At 37.6% G+C, this 22,175-nt stretch overlaps 1 protein-coding gene across 1 annotated transcript; it reads left to right on the forward strand.

The window, feature by feature from the left end:
- Positions 1 to 13,923: 13,923 nt before the first annotated feature.
- Positions 13,924 to 14,764, forward strand: LOC127157229 (epidermal differentiation-specific protein-like). The gene has a single exon (XM_051100464.1). It carries the CDS (start codon positions 13,989 to 13,991, stop codon positions 14,505 to 14,507), a length of 519 nt encoding a protein of 172 aa, XP_050956421.1. The 5' UTR covers positions 13,924 to 13,988; the 3' UTR covers positions 14,508 to 14,764.
- Positions 14,765 to 22,175: the final 7,411 nt, after the last annotated feature.

Raw genomic sequence — 22,175 nt, forward strand, 5'->3', positions numbered from 1 at the left:
ATCGGGGCACCATATCAGTCCATTATGTGGAGAAAAAATGCTGAAATGTTTTCCTCAAAAAACATAATTTCTTTTACGACTGAAGAAAGAAAGACATCTTAGATGACAAGGGTGAGCACATTATATGTGAATCTTTGTTTTGGAAGTGGACCTCTCCTTTAACCCTTTCACAGGTGAGTTTAAAATATTCTAGATGAGCCCCAGGGTGAGTTTTCTTTAAGGCGAACGTTACACCTTATTGTTTCCATGGCGACGCGTCGTGTTTGTCACGTGACACAACGCAGCCACTATAGACCAATTTCGAGTAGACGTCACAGTGACGTCACTTGCAGCTGCGCGCGCATATTGGTTGCAGAAAAACACTGGTAGCGAATGGAGGTAAACGAGTAAACTCCATGGAATAAGAGAAAAAAAAAATATTTTTGTGCCTTTTGATGTCAAAATCGGAATGCTAATAATTTTTTATACAATACTGTAGTCAAAGACGGCATTTGAAGCTAACGCAGACGTTTAAACTGACACACTTTTAAATGTGGCTTCAAGCAATCCCAAATCCCAAATTGATTACTGTTCTTTTAAAGCATAAATTTGATTAAACAATAGGTCTACATAATATTCACATATGCTGTTCATAGGGGATGTACTGTATTAGCCATACAGTTACAGCATGACATATTATTTAAACCTATTACTATTAACATTTTACCGAACATTTTTTTAATTTTATTTCACAATTCTGATTTTTTTTCCTCACAAATGCAAGTTTATATCTCCTAATTCGGACTTTATAACTCGATTTAACAAAACTAATGACTTTGTTATTTCTGAGGGGGAAAAAGCCAGAAGTTTGGGATTTAAGCCAAGGGGGAAAGAGAGAATGACGAGTTGTTTTTCCTCTAAATTTGTGGGATATAATCTCAGAATTGCAAAAATAAAGTCAGGATTTTGAAATATAAAATAAAATTTACATTTTTTATTCTTTTATTCCATGGCTCCATAGACTGCCACTTGAACTGCCCATAAAAACGTCATCCTGGTTTCGGATCTGTAAGACTATCCCACTATCTAACGCCAATTTCGTTGAATAACAGTGTTTATAGCTGGGTGACAAGCTGTTGTGATATGCGAATAACATTTTGAAAATGACATCTAATCAATATAATCTATACTCTTTTTAAATCCAAGTATTTTGTGCCGTATCCTTGTAATTCTCTAGCTGTAAAGGCGAGCTCTCCGCTTTTTCTGCAACCAAGCTGCGCGCGCATCCCGGATGTTTACAAACAGATAATTGGTCTATAGTGCTGTATGAGACATGTATCACTTTTATATAGTTTTTCCTTTTTTATTATTAATATTCACAAACGTGCTCACTGTATTATGAAATATCTGATATTCCGGGTTTGAAATATGTGCAAGTAAATGTATTTGAAGGTTTAAACACTTTTATAATGAGTGTGTTAGTTGATCTATACCGGGTGATGGGCGCCGCCATGTTAGTTCGCACTGAATCCAAGCTGTCGGATTTACAAAACGCAAATTCATCCTCTCCTCCCGAAAAACATTAAAGTAAGTCTCTGGTGAGCTGGGAGAGGAGCAGAGTAAACTTTATAGTTACCTACACAATGTGTATATGATATCAATAAAACATGCCGTCAGATAACATTTGTAAGCATCATTACTGCCGCTTCCATAGACATCGGCGTGTATTTTGCAAACTTTAAATGCATCGTTTTACTAGGACTTATGTGTATGTAAATGTCTGGAACCTAAAATAAGCATTATATGGTTGAAAACACTGAATAGTTGCAATAATATGACAAGCGCTCAGCGCGTCTGATCTGATTTAGCGCCAGCCAAAGCGCCAAAGCAGATTTGAATTCAGCAGTTGATCACGTGACGCGCTGAACGTTCAGATCACACCGGTGTGATCGTACGCTCCAGGGACCAGCCAAGAATGCGTGAAGGGTTAAAGTTATTACATTCAATGTGAATGGGATTTTGAACCCAGCTAAGAGAAGTCAAATTCTGTTAAATACGAAAATGTGCCCCTACAAGAAACGCATCTTACACCAGCAGAACATGAAAAATTAAAGAGAATGGGATTCTCTAAGGTGTATTACTCATCTTGTAAGTCAGGCCACAGAAGAGGTGTAGCAATCTTAATATCACAAAAGATATCATTTGAACACTTCTCAGAGATCTCACATAAGGAAGAGCGATATATAATAGTTTCAGGGAAAATAGATGACACTATCATAACAGTAATATTTACATATTTTAGGGATCTGAATTCTAAAAACATACAATATAAACAAAATGAAATACAAAAAACATTTATATTAAAAAGCTATGCAATCATTTCGAAAACATTAAAAATAAAACAGGCTTTGATGACCCAATACAGAAGATATTTATAAGTGCTTACCAAGATGATTTAAATAATGGTGTCATTTCTACATTTTATAAAGGTCTTAGGATAAAAAAAAACTAAATAATCAAATAAATAATAATCATTCTACAGAATACATTAAAGAAAAATGGGGAAAAGAAGGTAACTTTTTTATTTTGAATGAGGAGTGGCTTGACGTATGTAAATTCCCGTGGAAATGTACTTACTCTCACATATGGCGGGAGTTTGGGTGGAAGTGCCTTATCAGATTTTTTTATTACACCGAAACAGAAAGCCCATATTAAAGGAGGGGACACCAAATGTTGGAGACAGTGTGGGTTTCGGGAAGCCAGTCACTGGCATATATTTTGGGAGTGCCCAGTGATAAACCCTTATTGGGCAGAGCTTCATAAAGCAGTGGAAAGCATACTTAGCACTACAATGCTTTTGCACTTTTCAACACTGATTTCCGGACAAGATCCTCTGAGAGTTACCTATTTGGCATTTTAACATTTTAACATCATGTGATGAACCCCCCACAATACAAGAGTGGATGGATATAGTAAATGATATTTATGTTATGGAAAAGATAACTTTTTCCCTTCGTCTTCAGAAAAATTTGTTCAGAAAGTCTGGTCCAAGTGGGTCGAATATGTAAAGCCAGATTTTGGTAAGGTATAAAACATTTGACCCTTCCTTTCTGAAGGAAAAATTATATTGTAATCTCTATGATATGCCTTTTCCACATCGAAACCAGCGGACTTTCTCCCACAGTGTCATCAGAGACCAAGAACAAACACTTAACATTATTTAGTATGGAGTATGGTTATTAAGTAAGTTTATATCTGTCCTCCCCGAATTGTAAAAATGACTATTGTTATTAATATTATCATTTAATTTTTATTTTACCTTTATTTTGTTTTGTTTGAAAAAAGAAAAAGTGATTGGCAGAGAACAATGTAATTACATTGGTTTTGAAATAATGTACTGTTGTTTATGCTGCTACATCAAAATAGAAAATGTCAAAAAAAAAAAAAAAAAAAACAGTAAAAAAGAAATCAGTGTGGTCAGACCTTGTATGGTTTCAGGGTGTCCTTATATCTACCAGGATCTCTGATCATTGCAGTCTGAACTGAACAGTTTGAACCACACGTTTTAGCACATGTGCATTTAATGTGAAACAATTCATTTCTCTCTGGCTTTCTTTCTATATTATACTGTGTTCTCTCTGTGTTGTCACACACATGCCTGCTTATGAGTCATTCTAAATAATTATAAATATGACATGAATACGAGATTATAGCATCTCTCAATAACAAATAATTTATTTGCTGTTTTTCTATTTATGGATTGTTTTTTCAAGAGTGTTGTACAGTAGATAAAACGGCTTGTCTTGTGAAGATCTTTGTACGGATGCTGCTCTATGTTAAAATGTGATGAAATATCAGGTGTTGAAATCTGTCCATATGTTGAAGAATGTGTTACCCAACAGATCTCTTTTTGACGGTTTCTAACTTGTTCCTCTGAGTAGGTGTTTCTGAATAAGTACAGAAAAAAAGCAGGTATGTAAAGAGACGTTTCTCAGGAAAAATGTCATTTGAAATAAAAAGTGACATTTGATTGAAACAATAGGAGACTTGGTGACATGGTGGATAGTTGCTAGCTCTACAAAGAAAGAAATGTGTCTTTTTGTTTTTATCATACAAAACTCTGGTTTCTACATCCCTTGACCGTGTGAAGCCAGCATCCTCCGACGGGTGTCAGCTCAACTTCTAAATCCATTTCAAGTTGACATTTGATGGCCAGGTTCACGTGAATTGTACTGAATTGGACAATAGTCATTAGCTCCTATGGAAAAACAGAATGACATTAAAAACACCAATGATTTTCAGTAAGAGCTTGAATTGAGTGCTTGAGCTCCTCATTTACTGACAACAAGCCAAATCTCAAGGATTTTATGAAACTCAAGGGACCATAATTGTGGCAGTTCTGGCTCTTGTAACACCAACACTTGTGAAAAAGAAGTGTGCTTAATTGTATTTTTTGTGTACTTCAAATCTTAAAAGTATACTTTTTGAAATGTGCACTTGCAAAAAAATATGATAGAATTTAGATTAAAGGCCACTTAAAGAGAATACACTTTAATGGCAGTATGTTTTAACATACTTTTTAAATGTACTTTTGTAACGTACTTTTTAAAAATGCACTTCATAATAATGTCTAATTATGTATTACTTAAGCATACATTGGACATAATTAGGATTTTATTGTGTTTTAAATAAGTACACTTACTTTCATATATTTCTCGATATACTGAAACAGTGGTTCTCAACTCCAGTCCTCGGTGCCCACTGCTCTGCACATTTTGTATGTCTCCCTCATTTAACGCACCTGATTCAGATCTTCAGCTTGTTAGAAGAAAGATCCGTGAACTGAACTATGTGTCAGATTCAGAAACATACAAAATGTGCAGAGCAATGGGCCCCAAGGACTTGAGTTGAGAACCACTGTACTAAAGCACATGTAAAATAATTGTAAATAACAAGTAAATAATTTTAAATGTACTTAATCTAATAATATATACTATGTGCATTAATGCACTTGAAATGTATTTTTCTTCTAAACTTCAATACACTTTCTTACACAGTAAAAAAAAAAAATAATAATAATAATAATGATGATAATAAATATAGCCTCAAGCAGCAATTGCGGGGCCAAGCACTAGGCAAACAAGGCAGCAAGCATCAGAGCAATTAAAGCAATTAGGAATTGAAGCCATTTCAAGACAATTTTAGTAAAAAAAAAAAAATGGGTGAAAAATTATAAGAACGACCACTAGTAATATCATTTACTATGGGTTATCACTTTTGACCAACGGGTGGCGCTGTTATCAAATCGATGTGGCGTGTTCAGTGTGAGGTGACAATGGCACATACAAAGTTGGTGTCATTATGCCAGAGCTTTCCAGGGATACAGCCTCGTCATGCCTCAAATTGGTAGTGACGCTGTACGAAAACGGTTTTGTCCATCGACACGAAATCCATAACTTTTTGTCAGCACAGTCTGAAGATGACATGAGTCAAGTTTGGTGAAAAATGGACCAACGGTCTAGGAGGAGTTAGAAAAACTGGGCTTTGAACATTAATCAAAATGGCGAACAGGAAGTTCAGCCAACTATGATATATTTGGTATGTATGTTGTCAGCATGACCCGAGGAATGTTTTGAGATCAGTTTCATTACAATAGGCTAATGCAATCAGAAGTTATTAGCATTTTTGGAAATTTCATTATTAATGTTTAATGAATGGTGTATTACTTCTGACCAGTAGGTGGCGCTGTTACCAAACTGATGTGGCGTGGTCAGCGTGAGGTGACAATGGCACATACGAGTCAAATTCTGTGACAATCGGACCAATGGAAAAAGTAGGTTTTGTAACATTAATCAAAACGGCGGACAGGAAGTTCATCCAATTATGGCATAATTGGTATCAGTGTTCTTGGCATGATCCAAGGAACATCTCAAGACATTTTTTACATTTTGTTTGTAACTTTTGGCCAGAAGGTGGCGCTGCTTCCAATCTTTTTGAGTACTGTCAGGGCATGGTGCCGAAGACACATACCGAGTTTTGTAGCAATATGTCAATGTGTTCATAAAATATAGCATTTTTTGACAAAATTCAAAATGGCCAACACCCAAAATGGCTGACGTGGGAAAAATGGGTATGGTTCAACTTGATTTTTGGCCAAACCATTCAGAAGTTATAAGCAAAAAGAGCCATCTTTCATATCTCCTGACCACTAGGTGGCACTGCGCCGAAACACTGCAGGTAGCCTCAGGTCATGCTTGTTATAACCAAGTGGCAACCTCCCGGTCTCCCTCTTGAAACCAACACGGAAGTGACTAAAACTGCAATTCATCGACTGGCCGCTAGAGGCTGGCTGCAAAAGGGAGTCAATCCCATAGACTCCCCATGTTAAAATGCCCAGCTTCACAGCAGAAAAAAATATGTTTACAGTCTGGTTCAAAAAGTGGTTTTGGTCTATATAGCTAATTTTGCCCTTCATGTCAACTCTGAGGGGGGTGAATTTTTTTTATAACTCATCAGTTTAATTTATAATAAGACTTAAAGTTCTGCATAATTTAGGGCGTGGCCACTTAAGTGACAGGTGGATTGCTGCTGCTGTCACCACCGTTGCGCTCGGCGGGCATAGTTTCAGCAACCAGCTCCACCCACGTCCCGCCTCTTTGCCCATTTTCGATTATCCGGGAGTGACGTGCAGTGATGCGATTCTAAGATGGCGACGGCCAACTCCCAACCACTAAGAGCTTCAAAAATGCTCTTCGGAAACCTACGGGTGACGTCACAGACACTACGTCCATGTTTTTTACAGTCTATGGTTATAACACACACCAAGGTTGGTCTCAATATGCCAAACCGTTGTGGAGATATAGCCTCACATCCATTTCTGCACGCTTTTCGTAGAATTCGTTCGCACGTTATTCGAGGACGTATTGACAAATCAACCTGAGTTTGAAAACAACATAACGGCATGGTCTGAAGTTGAACTGGTTCAAATTTTGTGAAAATTGGAGCAACGGTCTAGGAGGAGTTCGAAAACGTACGTTTTTCAGAAAATTCAAAATGCATTAATTGCAAGCAAAAGCTAAACAAATCTAAACAAAATGAATTTGCATTCAAATACATTTGATTTTAATTAGACTAGGCTACACTGCACTGTAAAAAAAAAAAAAAAAGTCTTAGTTAGTCTTAGTGAATGAGTCATGAATGAGTCTAACCATAGTCTTTGGTCTAACCACACGATGAATTAGAACAACTTGAACAGAAATAGAAAGCTTAAAATAACATTTAACCACACACACAGAATTTCTTTTGTTTAATGCGCATCCCCCAAAAATACTGTCATGATGGCGCACTACTTCAGCAGAGTTTAAAAAATGCGCTGTGCGCCATGTCTATGTAATTGCGATGCGTGAGGGAACTTTGCTGATCAAACTGTTTGGATGGTTACAGACGAGACTTAATGTACTGCAGATAATGAATTATGTAAGTATATCTAGATATAAGCTTTCTTTTTCTTAATGTAGTCTTGCCATACGTGCGCTTTCACCGTAACGCAGCAGTTCTTGCTATATGGATTCGGGAGGTGAATTCATTGTGTCCTATGGCTGCGTTATAATAATTTCTTATAGCGGAATGTGACCGCGTTTGTGGACCAAGAAATTTGGCTGCTGGAAAAAGTAAATACAATATTTTATTTTAACTAGAAGATTTAACTTTCAATTTAACATTACCGAACGAAGGGGGTTATAACCCCCCAAATAAGCAGAACTAGTGTAACAATAGTCCAACTGAAGGCGAGTTGTGATGAACCAAAGTGCAGTTTTATTTAAAATCCAAAACGTAAAATCCAGTCCAATGACTTGACTTGACTTGACTTGACTTGAACAGACTTATAACACAGACTCACCAACAGCAGGTTTACACTTCAATACACGACAAGGAACAATTGGTACATGAGGGCTACTTATACCAAACAATGGGGGTCACATGACACAAACCAACCAATGAGCACATAGACACATAACTAGAACAACCAATCAGAACATGACACATTGAACAGAGGAACCAATGGCAGGAATACAAGAGGGCAAGGGAAGCAAGACACAAACAAGGAACATGTCAAAACTTCAAAATAAAAGACATGAAAACATGAACGTGAACAAAACCCAAACCCCACGTTACAACTAGCAAGTACAAGTGGTTGGAAGCATGATCAATCTTTCCCCGCACAGCCGCACTTCCACATTACTGACATAGATGAGGTTCATTAATAAATTACTCAGAAAACTCAAAAAAAAGAAGAAAAGAAGAAGAAAAATGGGACAAAGACAGAGGTAATATGATGTAATAAATGATGATCTAGATGAGTTTGTGAACAAACTTTGTGTTGGCCTAGTAGTCTAAAAGTTAAAATAGGATAATATCAGTGTCTTGAGTTCCAAAAGTCTGAGGTTTTTTCGTGGCACATGATAGCACGTTTTAATAATATTTTCAGTTTGAATTGGCTAATTTAGTAATGCTTGCATATAAGCTTATTAAAAATAGCAACATTTTATGTAAAATTCACTTAAGGATGTTCTCAGTTTAATTCGTGGTGGTAACGTTAGAAAGGGCTGTAGTTTAGTAGAACAGTGCTGCCATCTACTGGAAACTGAACACTTCAAATTAATTTTTAAGATTAAACACTAACGTTACTGTATGCTAGTGGTGTTTAAAAAAAAAAAGTATTCGTTTTGTGCAGGAACACCAGATGTAATTATTCCTGCTGTTTGTGTTTATTTATAATGTTACTTATACATAACCTATATCCTATGTTTTTATAGTTTCACTGAAAAAAATGTAAAATAAGGTTCATTTTTTCATAACTAACATTAACAAAAAATTAATAAATACTGTTAGAAATGTATTGTTCCTTGTTAGTTCAAGTTAGTTATTACATTCACTAATGTTACCAAATGATCCCTTATTGTTAGCGTTACCATTTCACTATCATCATCTTTTTTTTTAATAAGAAAATGTAACACCCAGTAGTCACATATACTCCTCCATTTCTCTTTTCAGATGCACTTTTGAAATATCTAGCAATGGGGTTTGTGTGTGAATGTTTGAACACAATGATTATTGGTGGAATGGTTTGTGAGGCAAGGGCCACCAGGAAAAATCTTGCCTAGGGCAGCGAATTGGCAAATCTACTAAATCTATGGTCAGCCTCACCCTGATCACACATTACAAGCTAAAAGTGCAATTAAGTCACTATCCCTTTGGATTTTAAATGCTTTGAATCTTTTCCCTTTGCAAGCAATATATTACCACCTGTGCATTTACAGATCCCCCTCTAATCACCATATATTTTACAGGTAACAACCAAAGGAAGTGGGGAAGAAAAAAGTGAAGGCACCTTTCTTTGTTTTCATGGATTTTGGGATATTTATCTATATTTGGATAATTGATAAAATTATGTTATACTCCCTGTAAAGCAGGAATAAAAAAGGTTATCTATTTTTAACGCCCAGTATCAGTGAAGATGGTGTGGTCAGGAATTCTGGTGTTTGTAGGAAATCTGAAGGAACATCTCCCAGCATTCTACTACGATGTTGCCCTGATGACTGACGTAAGGAGGACCCCCTCGAAAACGAGATGTTTCATCTCAAGGGGTTATCCTCTTAACACACTAATAAATGTCTAAGAATTCACCTCTTAGGTAATGCAGATGTGGTCAAAAGTTTACATACACCTCGCAGAATGAACCACTTCATCAGAGCAGAAATTGCTTAAATTATTAACATTTTGCCGATACGGCAAGGTGTATATAAACTTTGGACTGCAACTGTGTCTACTGCTTTCACTCAACTGAACCATTTGTAATGACTGGATATGTTTTATGACAATTGTTTTTCTTCTTTTTTTTTTTTTTTTTCTTTCCTCAAGTTATACTTCAGATTTTTTCTGCCTCTTTGGAACCTTTCCGTTCACATATACTGTGGAGAGATGGTGTGCAGCTTCATGAAATTGAAGCTTCATGAAGTTTACTGCTGATGGAGAGCTTCTGGGACATTAACAAACAGCACTTCCCAGCAAGTCCATTTGGTGGTGTTTTTATTACTGTTAATGTTTCTAGCATGATTAGCATGTCGCTAGCATGTTTCTGGCATGATTAGCAAACCTGCTAGCATGTTTCTGCCATGATTAGCAAGTTGCTAGCATGTTTCTAGCATGATTAGCATGTTGTTAGCATGTTTCTAGCATGATTAGCATGTCGCTAGCATGTTTCTAGCATGATTAGTAAGCTGCTAACATGTTTCTAGCATGACTAGCAAGTTGCTAGCATTTTTGCCATTTTTAAGAAAATCGTAAGTCCGATCAGTTAGAAAAGATATAGCAACTAACTTCAGATCAGTTTGAAGATCTGGGCAGAGTTTGGAGTTTTTAGAGTTAAAGCTCTAGGAGGAGTTAGAGTTGATAATTTTAGTCTCAGAAGAATAATAATAACTAGAAGCTAAAGTTAGTGAACTAACTTTGATGTTGGCTTGGCAGAGCCTGCCTCGGCTCCTTGGGGCAAAACAGCCAGAGTACTTGTATGTCCGGCATTCTTGAGCTGGCCCACCTACTAGGCTACGGCAACAGCTTCAACCGAGTTGGCTGGCTGGATGCGAAATAAGTCATGTCTATTACTGTTTTCCCTGTTTGCTATTTCAAAGTCCTGTCACCGAAGCGCTGTGGGCAACGACACAGAAGGTAACTAAAACAATTCGGTTTAACTCAAAGCGATCATTGGGATCCAAGAACAATGGCTTCTGTAGATGATCTAGCTATTCAATGGACATGTCTGTTTTCAAGTAAATTATGAGTCCATATGTGAGTACTATTATATGCACAATATGAAAATAGATTACTAATATAGTGCCCCTTCTTCACTTGGACGTACATTCAGTTATGACTGATAACTTGAGAAATATATGGTCAATACCATTAAAATTAAGTGAGAGAAAAAAAAAAGTAGTGGTCTATCAGTATTTAGGAGATTAAAGTTTTTTACATACTTACTATATTGGGATTAATTAAAGGTTATGAAAATATAATTAATTTATATGCATTTGTTATTTAGTCACCTAAATGAAACGTTATCAAAGTTCTGAGTTGAGATCTTGAACGATTAGCTATCCTGTGGCTCCCTCGTGTGGACAGAGGGAGCCACAGACACTCTCTGTCAGTTTAAATCTAGATTAAAGACCCATCTCTTTAACCTTGCTTACACATAACAAATCAACATATTCCTATAATTCAAATCCGTTAAAGGATTGTTAGGCTGCACTAATTAGGTCAACCGGAACCGGGAACACTTCCCATAACACCCGATGTACTCAGTGCATCGTCAGAAGAATGGCATCTACGCTAATATTAGTCTGTTTCTCTCTTATTGCGAGGTCACATTAACCACCAGATCCAGTCCGTATCCAGATCAGATGGTCACTGCAGTCCCCTGGATCCAGTCCGAACCCAGCCCAGATGGTGGATCAGCACCTAGAGACGACCTCTATAGCCCTGAATGTCAGCGGAGTCCACATCAACTAGATGAGCCCCAGAGACGGATCCACAGTGAAGACCACATCACCTAGACGGCTGTCGGCACAAGACCACGGGAACTTTGGCCAGAGGAGAACTGGCCCCCCGACTGAGCCTGGTTTCTCCCAAGGTTTTTTTCTCCATTTGTCACCGATGGAGTTTTGGTTCCTTGCCGCTGTCGCCTCTGGCTTGCTTAGTTGGGGACACTTTCTCTTAACACAATATTGCATTTTATTTTATTGTTTTTGATTAACTACCTTTACCTAAAATGTGAGTGTTTGCTGTTGCCTTTGGCATTGTTGATGTACTGTTTTCCTATTTAATACTGTACAGCCACCTTGTCACAATTCTGTATTGTTAAAGGCAGTATATATAATTAAAGGTGACTTGACTTGACTTGACTTGACTTGACAGCATTAGCATTATGCCCTTAATCTCTGAACCACATTAAGATTGAATTGCCACTATTTTTTCTATTTGGAAAAAAAAAAATAGTATAACAGGTTTTCTGTTTTTAGGTGTTTAGATGCAGAAAGTGAAGAATCCTAAAATGACATTGCTTTTGCAAACAATAGTATCACAGAGCAGGTTTTAGGTTTGAAGGTGTGCACATGCAGAAATGGAAGAAGCCTAAAATAACATTGCATAGTTTTAATTAAATATGAATTCTTGTTAGAGAAATAAATAAATAAATAAATACATACATACATACATACATACATACATACCTATAAGAAGCCAAGACAAATGAATGATTTTCTTTTTTTATGGATTAACATTGAAATCAGAAAGCAGCTGGTGAATGCGGTGCCTTTAATGCTCACAATGATCCACCTCTGAATTATTTCTCAACAGTTTATGTTCACATGAGACATAAACGACTGTTTTCGATTATGTTTGCCAAGATATCATATATTTTCATATAATCTCGCCTGTGTTTGTCCGAGAGAAGTCTTTCTTATTGAGAGAAGCGAGGATGAATGCGTTCCGGGGCGCGATCGTCCGAGCCGCAACGCGTTGCTGTGCATTTAAACACAGAATATGTCAAAAACAGCCGTTTTACCTTTTCAATATGTTCTTCTACTATTATTGTGTTCTAACGCTGGAGTAGTTTTCATTTCAAAGCCTTTAAAACAGCTGTAAATGATGATTAGTCAGCACGTGCGGAGCGCAGCGAGCCGTGACGCGTTGCTGTGCAGTTTAACACAAAAAAAATGTCACAGACACTCATAAGCCGTCATTTTAACCTCTTTAACATGTTCTTCTACTATTACTGTATTGTAGCGCTGGAGTAGTTTTATTTAAAAGGCTTTAACACGTCCGAATAAAGACGTTTAATGCTGCAGAGAGCTCACCAGCTCCGTAATCCGAAGCTAGGCTTTGAGTTTTATTTAAAACAGCTCACGAACACCTGAATTTAGCTCTTGATGTGTTCTAATGGGTGGACTGCAATATTTTTTTTTTTTGAAAACGCTTTAAAAGACGTACAAATCATTTATTTTAGTGAGCGTGTGCGGATAGCAGTCCCTGATCGAAGCAATCCCAGATCTATGACCTTTTACACTCTTCTCTGGCCAGACAGTCAACATTCATGAGCCCTGAACCTGATAATGATCAGATATGTTGGTGTAGCTTGTCAGTATGAATTAAATTCATGTATTTATTTGTATTTTTAACCGATGTCAAAGTGAAAGTGTGAGGAGTTAACCGCCTCCGCCTCCGGTATTGCTCTGCCAAGCCAACATAATAATACGTTTAAATAGACTAACAATATGTTGGCTCTGCCAAGCCAACATAATAACTGGAAGTTTAAATAACATATCAGTAAGTTGGCTTTCTCAAGCCAATTTAATAATCTTAAATAGTAGATCAGTAAGTTGGCTTTCTCAAGCCAACTTAATTACAACTCCATTGCCAGAGATATAACTAGAAATATATTTAATTATTATACAACAGTATACATGCAAATTACACTCCCACAAATGCCACCTAAGTGGTTCAAAAATATCACTCAAAAGTTCAAATAATTGCATTTAATGTCATTTTACACTGTAATATATTTGAAATCAGTTACAAATAACGTGCATTTAGGTGGTCGGAAACATTACATTTAATTCACATATTGTTAACTGACATTAAAGCTCACATGAATTGCTGGTCAGTACATTGAGTAGTACACTTCAAACCTATTTTAAAGACACTAGAAGCAATTATGAAAGTACATATAAAGTTGCACGAAAGTTTCACTTAAGTGGTTTAAAAAAAATCACTCAAAAGTTCAACTTGTTGCATTTAATATAACTTTTTGTCAACACCCACTTTGTTGTATTTGTGCTTTAAAAGGCAGCTCTGTGCACCAAGTCACTCACTCTCTCTTCCCAGCAGAGCCACAGGAAGCTTCTTCAGAAACACTTGCCTTCTCCAGTTTCTCTCTCCTCCAGTCATCATTCAGAATGAGCAAGATCATTGTTTTTAGCAAAGAGGACTTTGAGGGCAGAACAGCCGAATTCAAGAACGATGTCCACAACTTAGAAGAAAAGGGCTTCAACAATGTCATCTCATCTCTCAAAGTCATTGGCGCACCATGGGTAGCGTATTATGACAAGAACTTCACTGGAAAGCAACGTGTTTTTGAGGAAGGAGAGTATGCTACCCTTGATGACAAAGGAATGTTTTCTTCCTTCAAGATCATCACAGATGACCTGGACAACCCTGAAATCCAGCTGTTTGAACATGTGGGCTATCAAGGAAGAAGCGTGACCCTACACAAAGAAACCAGTCTTCACGAAATTGATTTCAGTGACATTGCTTCTTCCCACAAAGTGAAAGGTGGTGTCTGGGTGATCTACGAGCACGTCAATCGTCAGGGTGCCCAGCTTGTGTCTTTCCCTGGGGATGAAGTTCCCAGCTATTTCCCACTCTCCTTCAATGATGTGGCCAGCCATGTGCGTCCCTTGCTGCCGAAGCCATAGACAGCATCGTTCATAGCACACTCTCTGCAGCTGAATATGAACTGAAACCCTTTTGGAAAGAATTAGGCGGATGGTGGGGAATGACTGATCTTGACAAGAAACAATGACTGTGACTGCTACTTAGTAATAAGAAACTTCATGCATTTAAACAGAACCTTGTAATTTAAGGATATATGTGTTAACTCAAACTGTACATGTTAATTTGTCATCTAACAATTTTGTTCTATAACTATTTGTAAAAGTTTTAAGTTGCTGGTTGCTTGCTTAACAATAATAATAATAATAATAATAATAACAATAATAATGATGATGATGATGATGATAATAAAAATAATAATAATGTTTAATTTATATAGTGCCTTTCCCAGGCTCAAGGCCACTTTACGAGGTACACCAATACAATAAATACTCATTACAAAGTAACAATTAAGTGGACACTGGACAGTTGCCCAATCCGGTCACAAGTAATGCAATTGCATATAATGAAGCAATGAGCCCCAAGAAGCCGTGGTTTAGAGTGAATTTATAACGGTCAAGGGAGTTGTCTGGTACGACGCAAAGCGGAGTTATTCCATATACGTAGGTAGGTTTCACAAAATAAAACGGAGCAAATAAAGTGTAATGATATAAATAAAAACAGTATTCTTCCACCAAACAATGTAGTTCCTCAGAAGCAGTTGTGGTTCCAACAAAGTGGTTGCCGAGCAACACACAAATGTACACGAAGGGTGTAGGTTTGCAGTGTAATTTACAACAGACCAGATGCTGATGTAGGCATCCAAGGTCAGTGATGGGTCTAGAGTGATACCTACATTTCTAACAGCAGCTGATGGAAAAATACAAATGGCGTCAAGATCAAAGCTACAAACATCAGTTTTATTTTTTATTAGAGATGGGGGACCAATCAGTGGTAGTTAAAACCATGGTGACAAGAGGCTGAATGTAGATGATGAACAATAATGATAAGAGAACTGAACCCTGAGGAACACCCTGTTTGAGCGAGACAGTGGGAGATTTGAAATGGTGCAGCGAGATGTACTATCTGTGAGATATGAGGAGAATTAGGGCCCTCATTTATCAACAGTGTGTAGGAAAGGTTCTACATTTTGCCCTACGAATGAAATTTAGACTGAGCCATTCTGTGCTCTCACTATACAGATCAGCGTGCTCTTTGCTAAACACATTCTCTGCGCAGCGCATGGTTTGCAAATCTTCCAGCAAAGCGAAATCAGCCATGACCATATAGCTACATTTCAAGTTGACTTCTTTTATAGCTTTTCACACCAATTATGCAAATGTGTAGCTTGAACTATGAAATTATTATTGAAGTATTTGCAATTAAAAGACATACACTGCGGCACTTTCTTTTTGTAGTATCACCTTTCTACCACTAGATTCCTGTGCAAGCATGCTCAGAGTTGAGCTTATATTTACACACATTCCTACGTATAAGTACAAGTTGGTAGATCCCACACTTTGCATGAAACTGTTCTTATGCACTCCATACACACACATCTGTAAATAAATGAGGGCCCAGTATAATCCAGAGCTTGAGATGGCAAACTCTGCAAGGCAAGAGAGTAATAACTTATGACAAACAGTTTTGAAGGCTGAGCTGAGGTCAAGTAATAAAAGAATTGCCAAACTGCCCAAGTCACTAGAGAGTAAAAGATCATTGACCTTTTCCTGAAAAATATCAAAGAGATTGTTGTGGGCTCAAAATGACTGCAGCTGAGAGACAACAGACTTTTCCATAATTTTTTATACAAATGGCAAATTAGAAATTTGACAGTAGTTAGATAAATTTACAGGATCCAAATTCGTTTTTTCTATCCAAATTTTTTTTCTTTTTTTTTTTTTTTTTTGAGAAATGGGGTAACAGCAGCAGTCTTGAGTGAAATCAGAACAGTGGAAGAAATAAAGGACATGTTGATGAGGTGTGAGATATGGGCAGAAATGACAGAGGTACAGTGTTTCAGGAGGAAGGTAGGTGCAGGGTCTACCCGGCTAAAACAGTAATTAGAGGTGGATTTGTCAAGGTAAATGCAGTCAATGATTGGGTAGGCTGAGTTTGCTCACAATTAGAGGTAGTCGGTCCCTCACCAAAGGTCCCACATAAAGCATCGGTAATGCCTCTGAATACACCGTAAAGGTGCACACACCTTAGACCTACCATGCAATGCCAGGTAGACGTGCAATAAATTAATAACCTTTTCACTGGTGAGTTTAAAATATTCTAGCTGACCCCCTCAAAGGAAGTTTTTTTTTAGGCAACCGTTATTTTAGAATGTTTCCCCTTTTTTTCCATGGCGACGTGTCATGCTTGTCACGTGACACACCGCAGCCACAACAACACTGTATGACAAATGTATCTGTTTTATTTTCTTTTTCCTTTTTTATTCGAAATATTCACACACTGCAATGTTTGTTCACGCCACAGTTCATTTACCAGTTTCTTTCAAAATACATGCAAGTAAGTGGCTGATAAACTGGGAGAGAGGAATAGAGTTTTAACTTTACAGTTACTTGCACTATGTGTATCTGATATGAATAAAACACATCAGCAAACTACATTTGAATGGATTATTTTCTGCTTCCATAGTATTTTACAAACTCGAAATGCATTGTTTAGTACTTGCGTGTATTTACATGTCTGAAACCTAAAATAAGCATTATGTGGTTAATAACGCAAAAAGCGCAGTGTGAATTTGACAGTTGCGTGACGCCAACGAACATTCTAAATCCCATGTTTGGGACCATACCACTCAACAGGTTAAGCGTAGATGGCGTGACTACAGTGGTATTATGCAGACCTGCATCTGATTCAGCATTCATTCTTCAGCTCAGTCTTATATTCACAATAAAACATTAGTTTGAATGTCCACAGAGGACATATCTTTGTTATACTATCTTTTCTAAACACTATCGTTAAATACTGCTATTATGCAAAATAATACTTACTGAATAACAGTATTTAAACAGCAACAGCCACCATAAAAGGTGCTAGGCAAATCAGTCAAACTACAAATTTATATAAAACATAAAGTTATTAGACCCAATCAAAACTATTTGCTCTGGAACAAATAATAGATTAATGAGACCAAAGACTGGCCACTAGATTTACCTGAAATTAATTTATTTCATGTTTAGTCACTATAGATACATCCAGCACCAGAGAAAAAAATCTGCATGCAAAAGTTTGTCTATTTCCTGTTGCTGGAATTCGATGGTTAAGATGACTGCCGAGACGGATTCTACATGTGTGAGATGGACACGCTCCCGTTTTATTCATTTAATTGGAGAAAAGAATAAGAATGCATAATCAGGGGTAATCTATGTGCGACACCGAACTGTCAACAAGGAGAAATAGCATGAATAACTCCTGGAAACACCTGGACTGGTGCCACTTAAGGCACCGATATACTTCAAACGAAGTTCGTTTTTGTTCTTCGCTTGAGGGCAAAAAGAAGTTTGAAAGGGCTGACCCAGCAAACACAGGAATGTTCCCCTAACATTCCCCTATGGTTCCCATTTGGTTATTTTTTTGGGAACCAAATGAGAATGTTCTAGGAACGTTCCCTGTAGGTTCTCTTTTTAATACCCTCCCTGCAGGTTATTTTTTGGTTTAAAGGGGTCCTATTATGCTCTTTTCCAAAGTCTTGATTTTGTTTTGGGGGTGTACTAGAACATGCTCTCATGCTTGGTGGTTCGAAAAATGCATTATTTTTTGCATAATTTACATTATTACAATACCTTTCTCCCAGCCTGGCACAAACAGCTCGATTAGTTTGGGGTTTAATGAAGCCCAGCCTTCTGAAAAAAGGAAATGTGTTATGACCGGTTAGCTATCCGTTACGATTGGCGAACAGCTTAGACAGTGTTTCAAAAAAAATGCATCGATTCGCTACAGGAAACCCCTGGGAGCCATGTGAGGCACTTTTATTATGGATGGATGCATGGAGGGTGAGTAAATAGTACTCTACAGTAGTGTTGGGTCCCATCCTCAGCCTGCGAGATCGCAGACACGATATTATCGTGCTAATTTATTTAATTTTTTTTACATACTTAAGTTTCATTGCCTGAAACCAGCTCTTGCAAAAGGCTAAAAGCAGCCTAACATTATCCGAAAGCATCATCACTGATTAGCCTAGCCTATTCTAGTGCAAGTTTATGCATTTTAAAAAATACTCTGTAATGAATAAATCTCTTACCACACACTGCCCACGTATGCGGCGCGTTATAGCTCTGACGCGGCAACCGGAGTGGATCGTGGCTTCGGCATGTGTTTTGACCCCCTGTACTGCACACGTCTGTGGTGCGTTACAGCTCTGAAGCGGCCACTCTGTTTATACCCACCACGCTGCGGGTAAAGATACACAACACACACTGACTAAAATTCAAAAAGTGAAAAAGCACAATAGCACCCCTTTAATTTTATAACCTTCCCAGAAGGTTCCCTGCAGGTTATTTTTAGGTTTTATTTTTACAACCTACAGGGAACATTCCAGAAAGGAAGAAAATAAATAAGTGAATAAAAAAATGTATTGTCACTGTACACCAACTAGTCTAGTTATTATAAGCTCAGCAATACCCTTACGAAAATTAACCATGGTTTTACTACAAGAAACCATGGTTTAACAATAGTAAAACCATAGTAACCACAAAATTAACTATACACTAACCATGGTTTTTGTAGTAAAATCACAGTACCTACAAAATTAACCATGGTTTTACTACAGTATTGACAGTGAAACCATAGTAACGATGAAATAAAGCACCCCTAACAGCACACGTCGGGCCGATGTCGCTCAGGGAGCGTTTGCTAATCGGGAAGATACCGCTGCGACGTCGGCATTTGATCACAAATGCTCTCCCGGCCGATGTTTGGACGATGCAGCTGTAAATCCCAGCTGCTCTGCGTGTGCGCTCACTGGCGTTTTGCTCATCGTTATTCTAGGACCACCTGCGGCAGCAGCCGCTGGTTTATAATAAAACAACACACACCACTCTCAATAACAGTTGCAAATTTATTAATATTTTCAATAAACATGTTAAACATACAAATACATTTACAATTATCAGATGCTTATCAAAACTGACATACAAATGAGAAGCATTCCATTCAATTTGCACTCTTTCAAAGATTAACTATGGTTTTACCACAGCATTTGCAGTAAAACCATAGTAAAAAACAAAATCAACCATAATTTTACTACAGTACCAATGGTTGAACTATGACTGTTGCAGTAAAACCATAGTAAGTACAAAAATAACCATTACTACAGTGTTTGCAGTAAAACCATAGTAACTACAAATTTAACCATGATGTGAAAACTATGGTTACTATAGTCATGGTTACCACAGTTTTACTGTAGTATTACTACAATATAACTATAGTAGAACCATGGGATCAAAACCTTGGTATGAACCAAAAAACAAAAACAAAAAATTAAACTTGGTTACTACACTTATGGTTGCTACAGTTTTACTATTGTAAAACAATGGTTAACTGTTGTATAAGTATAAGCACCTTTCCAAATACTTATTTCAAAGTAGGTTTACACAAAATGCATTTTTTTCAGGATTACAATAAAAAAAAATATATATATATATTTTAATTAGCCAGAGGTGACTGAGAGTGGGGAAGTTCTTCTGGCAACAAAGTAATGTCCATATGTGGGCCCCGATACCGGCGTGAAATGCGGGGCACGTGTGGGCCCCACACTATGGGGCCCATGTGGGGCCCGAGTGGGACAGCCCAAAAGTGTGGGTTAAGTGTGGGCTGGCCCACACAAAGCAGAGTGGGTTCCCAATTGGGCCGATTGTGGGCCCACAAAGTGTGGGCATGCTGTGGGTTGGGTGTGGGCACTGTCGGGATAGTGTGGGGATGCTGTGGGCTGGGTGTGGGCACAGTGGGGATAGTGTGGGGATGCTGTGGGCTGGGTGTGGGCACAGTGGGGATAGTGTAGGGATGCTGTGGGCACTGTGGGGATAGTGTGGGGATGCTGTGGGTTGGGTGTGGGCACTGTCGGGATAGTGTGGGGATGCTGTGGGCTGGGTGTGGGCACAGTGGGGATAGTGTGGGGATGCTGTGGGCACTGTGGGGATAGTGTGGGGATGCTGTGGGCTGGGTGTGGGCACAGTGGGGAAAATGTGGGCATGCTGTAGGCTGGGTGGGGGCACCTGTGAATGGCCATTGTGGCCTTAACAAATAACAAAATTAGTTTGCTTTTACTTTGTACCTGCAAAATGCCACAATATTACTATTAATGCATATGCAGAATAACTGCACGCTGAAAGTAGAAGCAATAAATTAAGAGTCATACATTTCAAATACTTTCATTTATTCACAGCCACGTAAAAAAAGAGCAGAAAACACTACTGTTTAAAAGTTTAGGGTCGGTAAGATTTGTCAGTGTTTTTGAAAGAGCTCTCTTATGCTTAACAAAACTACATTTCTTATCATCAGCAGACTTGAAAACTGTTGTGCTGCTTTATATTTTTGAGGAAACCATGATATATTTTTTTTCAGGATCCTTTAAATAATGCTTTTAAAAGAGCAGCATTTATTTGAAATAGGATTTTTGTGCAACAGTGTAAAAGTTTTTATCAATTTAACGCATCCTTGCTGAATAAAAATAATTTCTTACACATTTCAAATGTAAAAATGTATTTCTTAGATTTAAAAAAAATAATAATAAAATACTGACCCCAAACTATTGAACAGTTGAATGTATTAAATAATTTTATAGGACAGAGCAATGATCAATTATTACTAAATCAGAATGTTAAGTAGATTATAAATCAGTTCCCTAAGGGGCAACAGTAGAGCTCTGCCTGATCGCTGTTCTTCTGCTCCTTCCACCATCCCAAGTGTCTTATACTGCGGAGACATTTTAATAGATGTTTCCATTTCAGATGCTGTGGTCAGCCTGCTTTTTGTTCCATCATCTAAGTGAGAAAGAAAAGAACAATTAAAATGTAAAAAATATATATAGAAATTACTAATGACTTTAACTTGATGCATGAATGTGCAGCTTTAAATAAACTTAAATGCACTTACATTACAAAAGATGCAGCGACCTGGTGGCTCTTTTTTTAGCTGAAGTTGACAAGCCAAAGGGAGAAAGAGAGAGAGAGAGAGAGAGAGAGAGAGAGAGAGAGAAAAACATTAGTGAAATATAACAATACAACTTAAAAAGTATTAAGGTTTTGACTACCTGACTCACTTACAGCAGTGGTGTCCTGAAGGACCAACATCCGACAGAGTTCAGCTCCAACCCGTCCACACACCTGCTTGGAAGTCTGTGGTAATCCTGAAGACCCTGATCAGCTGGTTCAGCTGTACATGATTGGGGCTGGAGCTAAACTTTGCACTCAGGACTAGATGGAAATCAGTACTCAAAAGAGAAAGAAGACAAATTAATGGTATAAATTATATTAATGGTATAAAAATTAATGGTATAAAAAATTTTCTTTTTCTTTTCTTTTTTCTTTTACTTTCATTACATATTTTCATAATTGTTAAATTAGTATTCCAGATGGCTGATTACATATGACAGTGATAATCTTTATGGCTACATACTGATTCACGAGTTTTGTTTGAGACGCACCCGTACTGTACTCTAAGGAGAGTCTCTCTCTCTCTCTCTCTCTCTCTCTCACTTC

Source organism: Labeo rohita, unplaced genomic scaffold (assembly GCF_022985175.1).
Source record: "Labeo rohita strain BAU-BD-2019 unplaced genomic scaffold, IGBB_LRoh.1.0 scaffold_1016, whole genome shotgun sequence".
NCBI lineage: Eukaryota > Metazoa > Chordata > Actinopteri > Cypriniformes > Cyprinidae > Labeo > Labeo rohita.